Source organism: Melopsittacus undulatus, chromosome 8, assembly GCF_012275295.1.
Source record: "Melopsittacus undulatus isolate bMelUnd1 chromosome 8, bMelUnd1.mat.Z, whole genome shotgun sequence".
Lineage (NCBI taxonomy): Eukaryota > Metazoa > Chordata > Aves > Psittaciformes > Psittaculidae > Melopsittacus > Melopsittacus undulatus.
Window position 1 is genome coordinate 18,950,158 of NC_047534.1, and position 18,034 is coordinate 18,968,191.

General features: G+C 38.8%; 1 protein-coding gene across 3 annotated transcripts in view; it reads left to right on the plus strand.

The window, feature by feature from the left end:
* Positions 1-17,461, plus strand: part of MICAL2 (microtubule associated monooxygenase, calponin and LIM domain containing 2) — a 65,854-nt gene extending 48,393 nt beyond the window's left edge. The window contains exons 15-25 of one of the 3 annotated variants that reach the window (XM_031050258.2): positions 263-334; positions 821-967; positions 2,057-2,161; positions 3,713-3,931; positions 4,159-4,260; positions 4,846-4,977; positions 13,074-13,181; positions 13,605-13,685; positions 15,102-15,288; positions 16,373-16,461; positions 16,797-17,461. In XM_031050258.2, coding sequence (XP_030906118.1) covers positions 263-334; positions 821-967; positions 2,057-2,161; positions 3,713-3,931; positions 4,159-4,260; positions 4,846-4,977; positions 13,074-13,181; positions 13,605-13,685; positions 15,102-15,288; positions 16,373-16,461; positions 16,797-17,177 — 1,623 coding nt within the window. In that variant the 3' untranslated portion in view covers positions 17,178-17,461. The remainder of the gene's footprint in view (positions 1-262; positions 335-820; positions 968-2,056; positions 2,162-3,712; positions 3,932-4,158; positions 4,261-4,845; positions 4,978-13,073; positions 13,182-13,604; positions 13,686-15,101; positions 15,289-16,372; positions 16,462-16,796) is intronic. The other 2 variants (XM_031050256.2, XM_031050257.2) reach the window with 2 other exon arrangements.
* Positions 17,462-18,034: the final 573 nt, after the last annotated feature.

Here is an 18,034-nt window from a genome sequence, read left to right on the forward strand (position 1 = left end):
CAGTAAGGAGTTACAGGGCAGCTTTGGCATATATGATAACTCCCACGAGGGCCACCAGCCTCCTTGTGTGAGGGTCTGATGAGGCACACCAGTGCCATGAGGACCCCTGCATGCTGGCACTGCTCACCTGGGTTTGCCTTATTTCACACAGGCCAGACCACACTGCCTGGTCATGAAAGTTACTATCCAGGGAGGAACTGTGTGGGTAAATCTAGCAACTGCTGCAGTAATCTGTAAACTTGTTTTGGCTTTACCATTCCAGGTTGAAGGGAAAACAGAAGAAAATGAGTCTAACAAAAGACGTCGAAAAGGTCTTTTTGGTGTCTTCGAGGAGGTTGGTGTTCAGTGGTGTTCAGCCAATTCCTTGATGAGCACCAGTGCTGAGGAAGCAGTGGGAGTTGGGGGTCTGGGGCTTGGCCTCTTTTGTGCTTGGCAGGAAAGAAAAAGATAGCCTCTCTCCTTAGAACATTGAATTTACCATAATGTGTGCTAAAGGAGAATTGAATTTATTTAAATCATTTGTCAGGGAGGAGAGCATCACTTAAATTGCACTAGTTTTCTTTGAGACCCAAGAATACTTAAGGTGTTGGAGACTGTTTTATCACTAGCACCAATTAATATTCCCTTTCTGCTGTACTCTGGGACCAAAGAGAGTACTTGTTGGTGACTTTGGCGTGCTAAACAGCATCATCTTTAAAATATTATATAGATGTATTTATTATTGTCGTTTACTGATAAGGATGTTACATCTCTCTTTTTCCTCTCTCCCTGAGTGTTGTGGGTAAACTCAGGAAAACCATAGCTTGTTGTTTCTTTGCAGACTTCAGGCTTTCCAAGCCAAGCGACAAATGGGAAAGAACAGAGTGATTGCAGAGAAGGAACAAACCAGAATAAAGTTAAATCAATGGCAACTCAACTGTTGGCAAAGTTTGAAGAGAATGCTCCAAATACAATTTTTCGGAGGCAGGTATGTCTTAGGTGAATGTAAAAGTAATCTCTGAAATTAAACTGTAGTCACTCCTTGTGAACATGATGCTGTATGCTTTATGCAAATTAAAGGTATTCTTTTCAATAGTTAATGAACAAATCTGACTAATATAGATTGACTAATGCTTATTAATATAATGTATTAATATATATTTTAATAATAAAATGTAGTGGAATTGCAATGTCTAGAAATCTCTTGTAAGCCAGTCTGCAGAATTTTTGCTTTGTGTGGAAGTCACAGCTGACCGCATACAGTATTGCAGAAGACCTTTTTTTTTTTTCTCTATATTCTAAGACTAAAGGACTCTATACATCCAGTGGAATCTTTCTTTGTGGAAAATTTAGAAAGCATAGAAAGTAATCTAACCTTTTGTAAGATGTGTCTGGATGCATTTCCATTTGTAAAGTAGGCATAATGGGAATATATTTGTACATTCAGTGGCATTTTCATGGTTTAAAGATAATCCAGTGCTGTCAAGGTAGGGATCATAAACTCTAAATCACACTTTAGCTAGGGAGATTGTTTGAGATCTATCACATAAAAGATTTGAAGGAAGGATGAACAAGGTGTTGAGGTTCCACAGAAGGAAGTGGTTTTCTTAATTCTTTGTGCTTATATCCATTTTTTTCTTTTACATATTGAAGTCCTACAGAAGTGTAGGCTTTATAGATGTCAAGTGACTTCCGCAGTGTTTAAACTGCTGTTGTTTGCACTCCACCTTGCTACTTGTCAATGCCCTGAGCTGTCTGATGTAATATGTGTGCAGAGGTTTGCTTGGCCATGTTAAAGCAGTCTTGATGCTTTTTTTTTTACCTTTTGATTGTAACCTTTCTAAAGGAATGCTGCATGTGCTGAATTTTAAGTATCTCTTTGATGGTAGAAGGGGTTAATAAAATTGGTCAGTGAAAAAAGTCTACAAAGCATGTTGTTAAGCTCCATAGTAACGTGTCTTTAAAACCAGCTTTTATTTCCTTCTGCCTCAAAAGACCTTTGAATCCTATTTACTGTCTTCCTTTTTTTTTTCCTCCCCTCCACTCTGTCTTTGTAATTTTAAAAATGCTTTACAAGGAGCTAATAGATAAACCAGCCCTGCTCTCTTCTGACCCTCCTGTTAATCCTCGCTTTGCTAAGCTTAAGGATGCAAGTCTTCTTCCTCCTCAACCAAAAAGGCAGGTAGGAGCTCATATTAGTAACACACCAGACAATCACACTTTTTCTCTCATTGCTGGGAACTCAGTCTTATTGTGTAACTATAGAATATATAAAACAACATGTGGATGTAATCTGCAAAGTTAACAGATATATTTAGCTTAGAATTGTGAAAACCACATTAAAGTTTAAGGCTATTTTATACCTGCTTGACCAGATGAGAAAACTATTTAATTAATAACTGTGGGGGGAAATCAAACCAAACCCAAAACAAACTTAAAAACATGGGTGTTGATTTCTGCGTTATCACATCTAGAGTCCAAACTGTATAAATATAATTGCATACATTGCTACATTTAACAAGTGAGAAAACTACAACAGTATCCAAAAATTTGTGCATATATTTGATGTTTTGGGCTATTGTAAAGGTAATGCAAAGGGAGTTTTCCATCCCAAGAAACTTGGCAAAAATATCTGAGAATAAAAGCTTGAGCATTGAAAAGCTGATATTGATGCCCAGAGGTTTTATTTCTTTTTGTAGAACTTGTGATAAGAATTTCTGCTGAAAACTATTTTGCTGCATCATATACATCGGGCAAAATTTTTGAATACATTGTCTAAATTTTTCTCTTAATACTTCCAATGAAAGCAGTCTTATATCAAATAGTATTGACATTCACTTTACAATAGAATTTTAAATTGAAGTAAATACCATGTAGGGGCATTGCAAGAGTAGTCTTCAGTGAAATGGGATCTGCATTGCATATGGAAATCTGCAAATCAGCTTGATGAAAAATGCAGATTCATAAACCAGTTGAGAATTGCTGTTTCAAAGGCAAGTCTGCTATTCTGAAACATCAGAAGCACACTGCAAGTTGATTGGCATTAGGTTTTTAAATTTTAATTCTGAGAAATTTGGAAAGTTTATGTATTTAATTGAGCTGGACAGATAGGATGAAGTAGAAAACTCTCATGAAAAGACCCAACTGGAAGGTAAGACTGAGTTTGATAAAGCTGAACTGATTAAAATGTTTTATTTACTTCAAAAGCTGTTCTATATAAAGACTAAAATTCAGAGACCTATTCTGAAATCGTCAATGAACTACTCAAAATTATTTAAATCTTAAATACATTATAGCTTGACTTGGGTTAGACTAGATCTAGAATTACGCTGAGAACTACTGTTGATATCCTTACAAGTTGATTGTAAGTTTAGTTTCAGGCAGATGTAATACTAAAACAAACAAGCAAACAAAATCCTTGCTAAAAACCCTGGAAGGAGATGCAGTGTCGTGTTCTTTTGCATTGATGCTAACTGGGGTTATTCATAAAAAAACTGGCACAAACCTAGAGAAGGATGTCAAGACCTGCATAAGTTATACAGGACTGATTTATTTCAGTGCATGGATGCAAGCATCAGAGATGCAGTAGATAGTTTGCAAAGAGTGATGTTAGAACATTTTGTTTCTAGTTATGTGCATGACTGTGCTGTACTTTCAGAAGCATCCTTAAAAGCTGCATATACTGCATGATAGTGCAGAAAGCAGATTTTTTTTCACTTCAAGTGTTTCCCAGTTTCAGGTGGTAGCTAGGAGTGAACACGAGGTCAGGGAACCCAAACAGTCTTTAGATGGTTCTGATCATATGGCCAGGAGAGCAAAGACTGTACAAAAAACAGATACCCAACCCAGTCTGTCAGAAACCTCTGAAAGTCTCGCATCTGCCTGTTCTGCTGCATTTGTACTTTCTGGAGTGCTTGAGCGTCTTCAGCACCTGGAGGAAAAAATGAAACAGGTGACAACCAATTTCTTTTCCTTTCTGTCTCTTAACTGCATATGTTAATCTGTATACTGTATTGTCCCTAGATGTGCTGGCTTTTTCTCTGTTGACTATAGGCTATATTAAGACAATAAAAAGTCTTTCTACAAACTTGATATAACCTCATGATGTATGTGACATTAACAGAACTTTCTCTCTCCCTCTCTCTTTTCTTGGCCTTCCTTCCCTGGCTCTTACTGCAGAAAAGAGCTCAGACCATAGCAAATAGGGAATTCCATAAAAAGAATATTAAAGAGAAAGCAGCACATCTTGCCTCAATGTTTGGATACATGGAGCTTCCAAAGGTGAACATTAGGTTTTGTACCTGAAAAAGTGCTAAGTTGGAAGACATATGAGAAATCAGGGGGGAGGGGGGGGGAATTTCAGTAGTTTTGTTTCTAACTTTCCTTTCACCTTGGGTGGATCTGAAAAGCAATGTGGATTCCACTGTAACTGGCAAAAGGCTATGTATTATTCATAATTTGAGGCAAAACACAATCTAAATCATAGAGCTGATCAGAGTACTTTAGCATGAGAGAAATGTTAGAATAAACCATGTCTTGTGCTTAAGTATATACTGGTAGCTCACAGTTTCTAATGAATTTGTAGTTCTTGGTGGAATCTGGAGTTTCTTGTGGTTTCTCCCAGCACTATCTTATGTTACTGCTTACTGTAAATATTTTTAAAAGAAAACTGAGTACAATAGTATAATTTGTGGTGAAGGCTTTACCTTGATAAGTTCTGTGGCTCCTCCCCGTGCAGAAATAGAGGAAAAAGAACAGAACTGTAGTTATTATCCTATTTTTTTCATGCATGACTTTGAATTACTCTCTTAACCTCTGCTAATGTCACTGTCTCTTGGATAACTCTCCTATTTCTGCTTTACACAGAATAAACTGTCTACTAAAGGGTTATCCTGTTCTCAGCCCCCAACTCCTTCTTGCTCTCTACCTCATGACTCAGCTGCTGCCTCTTCTCCATCATCTGTTGATTCAGCTTCCCCTGTTGTTCCTTCTAGACAGGTACTCTATTAACAGCTTTTTCCTGTTAAATCCAAACGTGTTGCTAAAGCTGCTTAAGAAACTGCTTGGATGAAAGGTGCTGCCAGCAGATCTGTTGTATAGGTTGCATTTCACATTGGAATAAAATTTTATTTTATTCACTGTTGTTAATTCTGCATGTTTGTAGGAAGAAAATCATTGTTAAAAACTGTTCAGGTATTAAGCTGAAGAACAAAGCAAATAGCTAATAAAATTTTTACTTCAGTTCTGAAAATTTTGCATTGCTGCTTATCTTAAATGTTCTGTTGTTGGACAGTACTACAAACATGGCTAGCAGAGAAAGAGCTTCACATTTTATAGCTAACTGGATGTTATGGGATCAGTTAGATGTTCTTGGATGGCATTTGTGTTTGGTTGTTTTTTCTTTTCATATCTGTCTGGACTGCAGGGGGGAACCTGCACAGTAATGTTGGTTTTAACTAGAAATTGTATGAGCACTTGTAGATACAGACCAATTTCATTGTTTTGTTTACTTATTTGTATTTGAAACTTGCTCCTGCACATAGTTTGCTAGAATACAGGTTTTTTTTGTAACAGCAAACTTGTACAGAGAGGAAACATGCATACTCTGAATGAAAGCAGTTATGTAACGAATTAGATATTTGGCTCTTACTACTTGTACTGCTGTTAGAAGGGACTGTGCTTTTATCTGTGGAAGTTAGGATGATACTGGCTTCTAACTGCCTTTGTTTTAGAAGGATTTTAATTGAAGAAAGTTTCTTTTTCAGCTTTTCAGGGCAGGTACAGACATGGGTTTCCAGTATTGAATAAAGTGGGTGAGGAAATTAAGGTGGAAACATCATTTTTTTCTAGGAGTATTGAAGGTAATTGCTGTGACTCAGTGCACGTGCTACTGAAGCTGGTGGCACTGCTGCCTGACACATGTAAGAAGTGCTATTCAGCAAAATCAGGTACTGTCTGTATTTCCTGGGAGGAGAAGCAAAGCATTCTGCTTTTGTTGTATTCAAATAACAGTAGTTTTGTGAATTACTCATGAGTGTTGCCCAACTTCAGGCAAGCCATGGGTGAAGGTAATTTCCCATCTGGTGGGCAGGATCATTTAGTGGAATGGTCTATGTATTTTAAGGTTATTTTGCACCATGTTGTTAGTGCTGGTTGGAAATTGGGCTCACAGTCCCGGCTGTAACCTAGAAGCCAGGTACTGAGCTGATTTGCAGTTTGCAAAGCCATGTCCCTCAGTTGAGATGGATCTGTGTTGAAAAGACTCCCCCTCATTCTCCAGGAAAATGTAGGATAGGCTAGAGAGTCCTTCAAGGACACTGCAAGCCCAGCAGGTGCCTTACTGCAGTAATCCCCTAATTCTCTTCAGCTTCAAAGTAAATCCTTTGCCTGGATTTACCTCTTACTTTCTATGACCTAGGAGGTATAGCATGTGATGGGTTTTAAGCTAAGTAATGGTTTCCAAAATATAGGTGCCTGTTGCTCATTTTATTTGGAGAACCATTGTGACACTGCAATGAGAATAAAGAAAAAACCCAAACTATATGAACAACCATTTAACATAGGAGAACTAAGTTCTTAATCATATGGAAACTCTGTACAGAGCCATAATTTTAATGGGTTTTAAAGTTTTTTTTCATAGCGAGTGTTTGGCCTGAGCAGTCATTTTTGGATGTTTTAATCCAACTGCATTTTATTTGCACTACACTCACAGCCTTTTGTTAGCTTGCCATTGTATTTGAATGATGCAGCAATATTTTGTTATGACTTGATTTCAGTCAGGCTGAATGTATGTCAATTGAAAAATGCTCTCCATTCTGCCATTACTCCAGAGGTGACGGCAGAATGCAGCACAGCTGCTAAGGCAAGAAAATCTTGTTCTGTCATCAGTACAGAAAATACACATTCATCTCATTTGTTAAATATTTGGCTGGTTAGGTAGGACTACATGTATTCTTTGGCAGATCTATACGTATGAACATCTTGATGCCTAGTATACTGCTCCATAGGGTTGCATAGGCTCAGGCCTTCTTGTACACTGTATGCATTACATATGTCTAAATATGGTGCATTTGGCACAGCATATTTGGGAATTTTTAAATAGTAGGTCTGATAATGAACAGGCAAGATTTAACTTTCCTCCCCTTTAAGGCAGATGCTACAGGGGTAACTTAGAGGGAGCGGAGGGGTTAGACAGGGTCAGTCAGCCATGGTGTCTGCACAAAGCTGTTGCGGAGAAGGGGAGGGTACCTGTCCTCCATGCTCAGTTTTGGCACAGTAAGGGGTGAAGGATGGTCACTATGGAAGCAGAGATTCAGGTGAGACTTGGGGATGGGGATAGGAGACCCCTGAATAGTAAGTAGCAGGGTGCTGGGGGAGGTGTGCAGTCTGCAGCAGGTTATATTTGGAGCAGGTTATGCCAGTGTGCACTTTACACAAGTGGACATGTCCTGAGGAGAGGAGATGAACTAAATGGTTCTGTGGACCTTTCTCTAGGACCCTTACTTGCATTGGTGATGTGCTGGTGAGATGTTAATGGATGTGCAAGATTTTTGTTCTCCATACTATTTACTCATGTGCTGTGAGATTGATTCAGTCCTGTGATACCCATTGCTTTAGTTTTACCTCTCCTTGGCAGCTTAATTTCTCTTTCTCTTTAAGTTACACAGGTCAGGTTTTGGCTTATCTTTTGTTATTTCTCAAGCAAATTTTTTCCAGAAGCAGGTTTCTTTCTGCTGTTTTACTGTGAGAGTGTCAATTTTTCAGGGAACACCTGCTGAGCCTTGGTTTCATAACAAGCAATCTGTCTGTGCCCTTTCATGGTTAACTTCTTGTCCCTGGGTTTTGTCTTAAGATTGCACACTTTTTGGAACATGAAAATTTTATCCTACTCTAAAACCCTGACTAAATGTGCAGCACTATAAAATAAAATTGGATCATATTTCCTGTGCGCAGTGCACATTTTCAAGTGCTATGCATGATAATTTAACAGTATGTTTGGACTTATCTGCTCTGAGTATGCACTGGTAATTAATTGCCTGTGTTTGTGTTATTTTGCGGTTGGGGTTATAGGACTCAGAATTTGTATTTCTGGTCCCTGTTCTGAGAGATACCATGAGGTAAGTCCAGACTTCAGTGAGAAAAAGGGCTTCAGGATTGGTAAGCCAGCAGAACAAGCTTCTACATGTCGCTCTCAGTGTTTCTGCATTTTCCCAGCAAAAAAGATAATGGAAGTCTCCTGAGTTTTGTATGATTTCATGAGAGATGACCTATAAATATCAGTACCCTCACATTCTTTAAGTAGTTAGAACTGTCACTTTAATTTCAAGTGAGTACTGAGATTGTTATGGGACATGATGATCCTTTACAACTGTTGAATTTTCACTAGAGCAGTATTAGTTATGGTGCCATATTTATTGAAAATGGTGGCTAAGAAATCATACTGTGTTATTACAGACATCTGTTGTTAAGCCTCAGTCCTGAAAGGAGCACTTGAAAAGAAGGCTATGGAAGCATACTGTTTCTTCTAAAGGCATACAGTCATTACAATTTATTAAGAATTTGCTTCTACATGAAAGTATATGCAAGTTGCCAGTAATAATCAAAGCTACCTTCTAGGTTTAATCAGCTGTCAAAATTCACATAGGTAGAATTATGAAGGAACAAATATTATATTACAGGCTGGGCTTTGATTATTCTTGTTTTCTGTTTAAAGTTGGATTTGACCTTCAGAAAACTGTGTTCCATCTGAGCTTTGCATGTGTGAATACACACCATATGTCATAAGAACTATGATGTTGCAATCAGTAGGCTTTGCTGCCTGTGGTGTTTGGACCAACTGCTTCCCTTCAGTGAGGTGACTAATTACTAGCAGGGCTTGGGTGTTTTCTACACACAGTAACTTATTACTCAAATGTTGTTTATCTCAGAAGTAAAACATATGTAGCAGGTGGTACCAAAAGTAAATAAATACCTCTCAAAGCTAAATAAGACCAGGAAAATCATTAAGGATATGAAACAACAAAGGGGAAGCATTGTATGCTTTTGGAGCCAGAGAGCATGTTTCCTTTGTTTTATGAAAATACTACCAGGCATAGTTGTTCATTGGCTGTGGTGTTACAAACAATAACACAGGGAAACACAGAAGGCAGCTTTTGCTTCCACATTAATAACCACTCTGATCAACCTGCTGAAAAGCTTTGGTAACCTGTCATTGACAGGTCAGCAGTGTTTGCAAATCACACACACGTGGTAGATTTTTAAGTGTTTTCTGCAGATTTTTTCTGAAATTTACCATGTAAGGTAACTCTTAAGATTCCTTTCCAACAAAGGGTTTAAAGCTAATGGTATAAACCTGCTTAAATTGTGAGCAGTAACCTGCTATTTATTGATAGTGGCCCCAGCACTACGGAATTGCAGGATTGTGTGGCACTTCATGTACACCAGTAGCCTCAAGGGTAGTAAGAGCATGAGCGAAATATAAAACTTATTATGTGTATAGTGAGTTTCTAGAGTACATGAGTAGCACCAGGCTGGCAGAGATCTGTGTGCTGTCAACCAAAGTTAAGCCATGTAAGAGATGACAGGTTCTCTGCAGGAATGTGTGTAGATTTTGGGGCCAGACCCTCTCTCCTGCAACTGGAATTTATTACACTTACATGATTACATGGGTGAGGATGTTACTAAGTCCTTGTCCATAACCAGGGTGAATTTTAGAGAAGACAAAGTTGCTCAGTGGTTGTGCTGTTGTCATAATAGGGCAGAAGTCACTAGCCTTGTGGGACTAGCCCCATCCCTCCCATTGTCTACAGGCTTCTGCAAGCACTCATGAGGTGGCCTGGTGGCTTCTTATCTTTCCTTGATGTGTCTGGTTTGTAATTGAATTGCTTTTGAATAGAACACAATAGAATATTTTGGTTGTAAGGGCTGTACCATGATCATCTAGTCCAACTGCCTAACCAGTTCAGGGCCGACCAAAAGCTAAAGCATGATACTAGGGACATTGTCCAAATGCCTCTGAAACACTGACAGGCGTGGGACATCAACCAGCTCTCTGGGAAGCCTGTTCCAGTGTTTGATCACTATTTTGGCAAAGAAGTGCTTCCTAATGTCCAGTCTGAACCTCCCCTGATGTAGCTTTGAACCGTTCCCAATCATCCTGTTACTGGATAAAAGAAGAAGAGATCAGCACCTCCTCTCCAGTTCCCCTCCTCAGGAAGCTGTAGAAAGCAATGAGGTTACCCCTTAGCCTCCTTCTCTCCAAACTAGACAATCCCACAGTCCTTAGCTGCTCCTCACAAGACTTGCCTTCCAATGCTCCCACCACCTTTGTTGCCCTCCTCCAGACACATTTAAGGAACTTCACATTCTTTTCCAGTTGTGGGGCCCAGAGCTGCACACAGTACTCAGTGTGAGGCTGCATCAATGCTGAATACAGTGGGATAGTCCCCTCTTTTGAACTGGTTGCTGGTGCTGTGTTTGATGCACTCCATTATGGGGTTTACACTCTTGGCTGCCAGGGAACACTGCTGGCTCGTACTGAGCCTGCCGCCAACCAGCAATCCCTGATCCTGTTCTGCAGGGCTGCTCTCCAGTCACCCCTCTCCTGATTTATACTTGTGCCTGGCATTACTCCATCCTGAGTGCAGAACCCAGTGTTTGGACTTGGTAAATTTTATCTCCTTAATCATTGCCCAGTGCTCTAATCTATCTAGGCCCCTCTGCACATCACCTGGAAGGTGTGGTGCCAAGGCTGTAGCAAATCAGTCTCCTCTTGTCTACCCACATACCTGATTCAGTAAGGAGAACCAGTGGAGATCTTTCCCCAGTAATGTGGCCTTATTAAACAATTTGTATAAAGTGAGGTCTAATCTGTCCTCAAGTCCCCTTGCCTCCTGCCCTTCCGGCTGGTGAGTAGCAACAATGTTTGTGTTGGTGGTAGTTGTAGGAGACAGGAGTAGTCAGCAATCTTTTGGTTACTAGATTAAATTGAAATCCCACTTGCTTTTACATGGAATGTGAGTTCACTTTCATTAGAATAACATTTCCTTTTAATAGCATTTTTTAAGTATGTACAAACGTGCAATTTTCTTGTTTTGACTGCTTAAATGTTGAGGTAGATTGCTCCAATGGGTGGAGAACAGAAATCAACCAACCTGATGAATTTGAAGGTGTAGTTCATGCTTAAGGATACTTTTCCTGGAATTCAGCTACTTGCACTCTAGGCACAGCCTTATTGTTCAAGTGACTGCTCCAGCATTTGACTAGATCAAGGTAAACTTTTTGCTTCAGCTAACTTCAGAAGCTTTCTTTTACCTAGGATCTCATGGGTAATAAGTTGTATGTGGCCTAAAAGTCACTCAGCATATTCTGAGGGGCAGAATTTGGGGGAGGAAAATTTTGTCTTCTATGATCTCAAACAATACAAAGGAGCATAGTTTTCCTGTAGTAGCAAGTAGCACTTCTGTTGGCTAATAATCTAGTGTACCACTTGGGACAGCACTATGGTATGTAATTAACAGTTTACTTTGCCGTTGTTACCCTGCAAGTTCTGCAAATATTGAACAACATTTTAAAGTCTTTTTATAATAAACAAAACCAAACAGGACAGAAATTTATTCCTTGAATGGTCTTTATTATCTTAACATTCATATTTTGTACCTACCTGGATATTAAGTTAATTATAGAATAACTCTCAAAAGATAAGGGAAGCTGTAAGGAGCTGGACATACTCCTCTGGATTATTATTTTTTATTAGGAAGAATATTTTTATCTGTTACAATTTTTGAAAACACACCCACAATGCACCATAGTTGTTTTAAACTTGATAGAAAATGTTTCAAAATTATTTTAAAGTACCATTGCCTTTATATTTTTCTTCTTTCTCCATGATAGCTTTCTGATATTTTAAAACCTTTCCATTAGCAAGACTTCGTGTAGTGGCAGTAAAAAAGTTATAACTCTGACAAGTGTGAGACTTTAAAATCTGGACTCTTTGGGAGGCAAATGGAACACAATATATGAGACAGTGGATCCTCTAGGAAATAAAACAAATGTTCTGACCTCAGAAGCAGAATACCAGATCCCTGACCTTACCAGGATTGTTCTTGCTACCTCTCTTGCTACCAGAGAGGTTGTGGGATCTTATGTTGACTATAAAACTAAGATCAAAGTCACTACAGCAAATTTGGTTTAGGGTGGAAAATATTTCTATAGCTCTATGAAGTCTTCACATCTTTCTTCCCAGGAGCAGGGAACTAGAATGCCTGCCTGCCTGCCTGTCACACACACACACCCCCTTTCTGCTGTTCCACTCCCCAGGCATGTGTTTTGGCAAGGAAGCCTGGACCACGCAGTCAGTGATCTGGTGGTAGTGCATTTGGAGCCACAGCCTAAAGAAGTGCAGTCTCCTTGCAGGCCTATTTGATAAATTTGGTTAGAAATAGCCTAACATCCGTGGCTGCTATAGTGTGATGAAGCAGATTAAAGGACATGGTTTCCTTTTATAAACATGGCTTCTCCAGTTTTTCCTGGCATTGAGTCAATGGGGAAGAGGGAGAATGGTTGCTTTGTGAGAATCAACGAAATGTTTGTATGTGGGATTTCTACTACATATTCATAGAATGTTACTGTTACCATAGAAATGCTATAGTCTATAGTCTGGTAATGTAAAGTTTAGTCCCCAGTCCTGTTAAATGCAACAACAAAGTTCCAAGAAGTCAAAGTGAACAGGATTTGTTTTTTTCTGTCTATCAGAACAGTCCAACCCTGATAGCCAGGCAGTAGCTCCCAGCTCAGCCTTTCACAGGCATGGCAGGAGGACTGTGCTGTGGGAGTGTTTGCTCCCAGCAGTTGTTTCTCCATAGTTTCACAGAGAGGTGTGTGAGCTGTACGGAAGCCTTCTGTGGCCACCAGCTGGACCATACTGATAACAAATGAGCATGCTTGTGCTCTGCTAGACTTTGTCTCTGCTCTTCTAGCCTCTCTTTATCATTGTTTGCATGTTTTCAAATATTCTTGTCCTTTTCTCATTAAATTTTTTTTCAAGAAAAGCTAAAGCTTTTCCTTCTATTCTTCATCTTCTCTTTTCTGGTTAGATGACTGTAGGAAAGGTATCATGTGCAATTGGAGCTGTGGCTGAAGTTCTTGTCAATCTGTATGTGAATGATCACAGACCCAAGCCACAGCTTAACCCCCTTGAACTGGTAAGACCAAACACAAAAAGAAGCAATAACTCAATTTTAAAGAGTGGTGTTTCCAGAACTAACATCCTAACTTAAGACTGTGGCTGTGGAGCACTTCAAGCGTTATGAAAGGTCTTAGTCTAACATTTATTAAGGAATCAAGTGCATACTGGCAAAATATGCTGATGTGTGGATGTGCTGGAAATGTTGTTCATAGTGTCTTCTTCTATTCATATTTTTATTATTTGCATGAATTAAAACTTCAGGAGGCTTTTCTTAAACGTAATTACTGGTACAGTTAGTAAGAGAAGGCAGTTATTAAACAGGGTAGCTTCTAAAGAAAGTTTTGTTATAGTATATGTTTATGCAGTTATTTTTAACACACAAATGCTGAATCACTGTGGCTCATTTTGGAGCTCTGACACTGTTCTGTGTTGAATTCAGAAGCAGTCTCTGGACAGAGCTACAGGTTCTTGCCCCATTCCTCACTCTCCATCTTCTGCCTCTACTGCTCAGAGCTGTCAGGTATTGGGAAGTGAAGTAAGATGTGTTGTGGTGATGACACTTATCTATTAGCCAGCACAAACTCAGTTGCTTGCACTTCACTATAACTATCTGTTCTATTAACACTGTATTTTCAAAAACATATATATATGGGTATATTTTCCCATTTGCATGGTTATTCATTTGGGAAGTTTCATGCTCTGAAATGAACCATCACTGCAAAATGGATTATTGATGGGAGATTTGGAATAAGGTCTTTAACTTTTAAGCACAAGTCAATGTGACAATAAAAATTGTGACTTGAACTTAACATTATGAAGTTGTTCTAAGGCTGCCTTTTGTCAGCAAACTAAAGATGAGCTGTGTGGACAATGTGCTGATGTCTGAATGTGCCTGGACTCTGCCAAGCCTATGCCTCCTCTGCCCCATGCATAGGAACTTCTCCTGTGGCAGTGGGGATGGTGGAAAGGAAGGGAGATGGTGATGGCTGTGGCAGACAGGTTGCTTGTTTGTACTGACTTATAACTAATGCAAAGTAACATCTTCATACCTACCTCTAATAAGAAAAGGGAAGTTCAGTGGCATGTAATTAATTTCTAATTTATTTTTCTGTACCTTTTGCATGTATATCCAGAGAGGGGTAAGATGTATGGCAATTAAAGAATAATGATTGAGAGCCCAAATTCAACAAAAACTTTTACAATACATTCCAGTTGTAAATATGGATCATATTTTAAAGTCCAGTGAGTTAAAAATATTCTGCATATCTGTGGAAGGAGTGAAACTGATTTTTTTTTTAAACAAACCAAGCCCCAGCTTGGGCTGTAGTCTTGGGAGGAACATGTCTGAGAGGGAAAGCATGTCTGCAGCGAGGAAAATAGTTCAGACACCAGCATTAGAGACTGTCAGGTTTTCTTCCTGGACCTTAAAATGCAAGCCTACACTTTCCTCCAGAGTGTGTATGGGCGAGTGTGTAATGAAAGCTTCAGGATGTCCGTTTTCTTAGCTCTGCATGCCTGTTATTTGAGGCTGGCAAGGTCTGCCTTTGCCCTCTTCTGAGAAACAGCAATGCCCTCAGACCATGAGATGCAAGTGCCTGAGCCAGCACGGTGCAGGGTGATGAAAGAGCATCTGGGGCTGATGCTGTTCTTGTACCTGAGTAAACACAAAATGTCAGTGAACTCCCAGAGGGAAGCTGGATACAAGTCCAGCTGAAAATCACCCCTTAAAGTCCTTGTGATGTCCGATTTATGAATTGCAGCATAAACCTACGGAATTGTAGCAAATGGGTAATAAAACAGCTGACGGCTTATTTTAATTGTGTGTGGCGGGTGCTTTGTAAAAATTCAAGCAGATAAAGAAGCTGCCCAGTTAAGAATTTATATCTGGGTGTAATGCAACAGCTTTATGTGCATTTCTATTTTTATTATTTAACAGGCATCTCTGCGAAAAGAATTCCCGCAGTCTGTCGGGGGGAGTGACATTTGTTACTTCTGCAAAAAACGGGTATATGTTATGGAGCGGCTGAGTGCAGAAGGCCACTTCTTTCATAGGGAGTGCTTCAAGTGTGAAATATGTTCTACAACACTCCGCTTAGGAATTTATGCCTTTGATGTTGAAGAAGGTAATAGAAGAACTATTTAAGAATATTAAAATACTGATTTTTAAAGTATTGATGTTTTTAAGGGAACCAGGGAAAAAGACTTGGCAAGTAATTCAGTAAAGAGGAGGTCTGCCAATTATGTTGCTTGTGTCCATACTGATCTCCAAGTCCTTGTACTTGCAGTTCTAGTCTTTAAAAACAATCCAGTTATGACAGACCTGAGCTTTAAATGAAGAATTCCTCAGTGGAGAATAAGTTGAGTGATCAAAATGCAATTTGTCCAAGCACAGGACAAAGGGAGGAAGGGGGAGGGGAAAGATGATTTTTTTTTTCTCCAACAGTACAGAATTATTCTCATCTCTTATTTATAGCTGGCCATTAAATAACATGATCTACAAGGGTAAGGCATGATAGTGGCAGATTTACATGGATGAAGGGAATATAGGTTATCTCTTTCAAGATGTTACGGCTCAGGAATTGAAAGCAGTAGTACTGGCCAAGCAGTGGTGTAATTTATTCTACTTTACTGTAGAACAGGAAATTCAGATCTTGGGCACTCTATCCCACCTACACCTCCATTTTTGTTTGTTTTGTGGATTTTTGTTGTTTGTTTTTTGTTTATAGGGAAATTATTAAACTGAATTGAAATTCCCTTGCCACTTCCAAATGATTTGAGTTGATCGGAATATTAACCTGATCTCTTTCTGCAAAAGGATTAAAGACTCAAGACCAAAAGTGGCTCTTTTGAAGTCCAGAGAATCTTTTGCAAAGTCTATTTTTTACTGATTATTTGAGGTTTTGCTGCTTGATGTCTTGTTTTGGTTTGTGACATTGTATTTATTGAATCTTGGGTTTCTGCTATTAATTAATCTTAAACCTGTGTGGTAGATAAATGACCTTGCCTTGTTTAACAAACATGCAAATCTGTGTACTGTAAAGGAAACCCATTCAGAGCTATGAGCTATTCAGTTGGTGACAAGTTTCCCATTCCTTTTGCTGCCCAACATTAATTATCCTGGTTGTACCTTTTTATGGATGCAACAGTGGGGTTTCAGTCCATATATATATAGATATAGATGAAATATCTTTTTTTTTCCCACTTTAGGTAAATTTTACTGTAAACCTCATTTTACACACTGTAAAATCAGTACTAAGCAGAGAAAGAGAAGAGCAACCTTACAGATCCAAGGAAAGGTATGTATTGGTTATATTAGTATTGCAGGGAATGTTGAGGCAGCTTTATCTGGAGCAGGGTGCAATACTTGCAATTGTATGTGTGTGTGAGAGATGTTTTCTAGCTAATATCCAGAAGCAATAAAACCAATACTAAAATATAACCTCCTAGGTTTGTTTGACATACTTATAGTCTGGTTCTGAGTGGAATTCAGTTTTTTCTACACAAAATAAATGTGAACATAGGAGAAAATTGAAGTGAATAGATACATATAAAGGCTTGAAAACAGTAACAGAAATTGAATGTGCCATATTTTAGAATTGTATATATAACATTTTTTAACGCTTTATATAAGGAGACAGCAGAAGCATGGAAGAAAGAGGAACCCAAACCCACAGAGACCACCACAGAAAGCACTTTGTCTACTGCTAGCAGTCCAGAGGACAGGTCCCCAGGTATCCTGACTTCCTTCTTTAGGGGCACACTAAGCTGGCCCCTTCGGGTGACAAGGGATCTGCTTGACATTCCCAGACGCCTGTCTAACTGGATGCATGGTTTTCTGCACGCTACCAATCTTCATTTCAGGGACAATGCATATAACTATACCTACTTGTATGAACTCTTGAGCCTTGGTGTGCCATTCCTCTGTGCTCTTCTAGAGGTACTTACTCATATGTACCGGGAAGCAGAGCTATCACTTGAAAATGTGCTTGAATGGGTGAAAAAAATTCTGTAGGGTTTAAATTCTTCTGTGTCTTGCTCAATTTTGCCTTTCAGATTTTCAAAATTAACAGTCTCACTATTTTCTTGAGGGGTTTTTTGTTTGTTTCTTTGGGGGTTTGTTGTTTTTTTTGTTTGCTTTTATACTTTTCATACAACTTAATGTGTGACTTGAATGGTGGATTCCTTCTGATATAAATGAGGTGTGCAATCAAAAATTTCAATATGAAATGTACTGTATTCTAGAGCATGAAGGGCAATGTCCAGACACATTTCCAAAACATGGCAATGGATGAAGGATGTTCGTAGATTTATTTTTTTTCCCTTGTTTTATCCTGTGATCAGACCATTGGGCATATTGTATATTCAAAAAACATGCTCCCTCCCCCGTCCTCCTCCTTTTTCTTTATTTCATTAGACCAAGAAAGAATGTGTATTCTTTCAGATGTTTGGGGAATATTTGTGATAAATGACTGGGTTTTGAAACCTGAACATGGCGCATACTTATTTTTTTTTTCTTGCTTTCATCTTTGCTCTGCATTATGAGGTTTATAATTTACATGAATATGTTAAAAAGAAAAAAAGAATTAATCATGTACTTAATTGCCATTGCTCCTAGTCATGCCTTTTTTCATTTCTTATATGTGATAGATACCCTTTGATAATAGTGGGTATAATCTGTACTACTAATTTATTTAAAGTTTTGAAATAAATTTGAAGAGCAAATCTTAGTTGAGTGAAGGCTTGATTGCAACTAAGTCAAAGGAACTGATAATGTAATTAGACCTGACTTATTTCTCAAATCAAGGCTTCCTCATTAGGTGGCTGATTTGAGGAATATCAGTTTATGGAGCACTCATCTGTAAGTGAAAT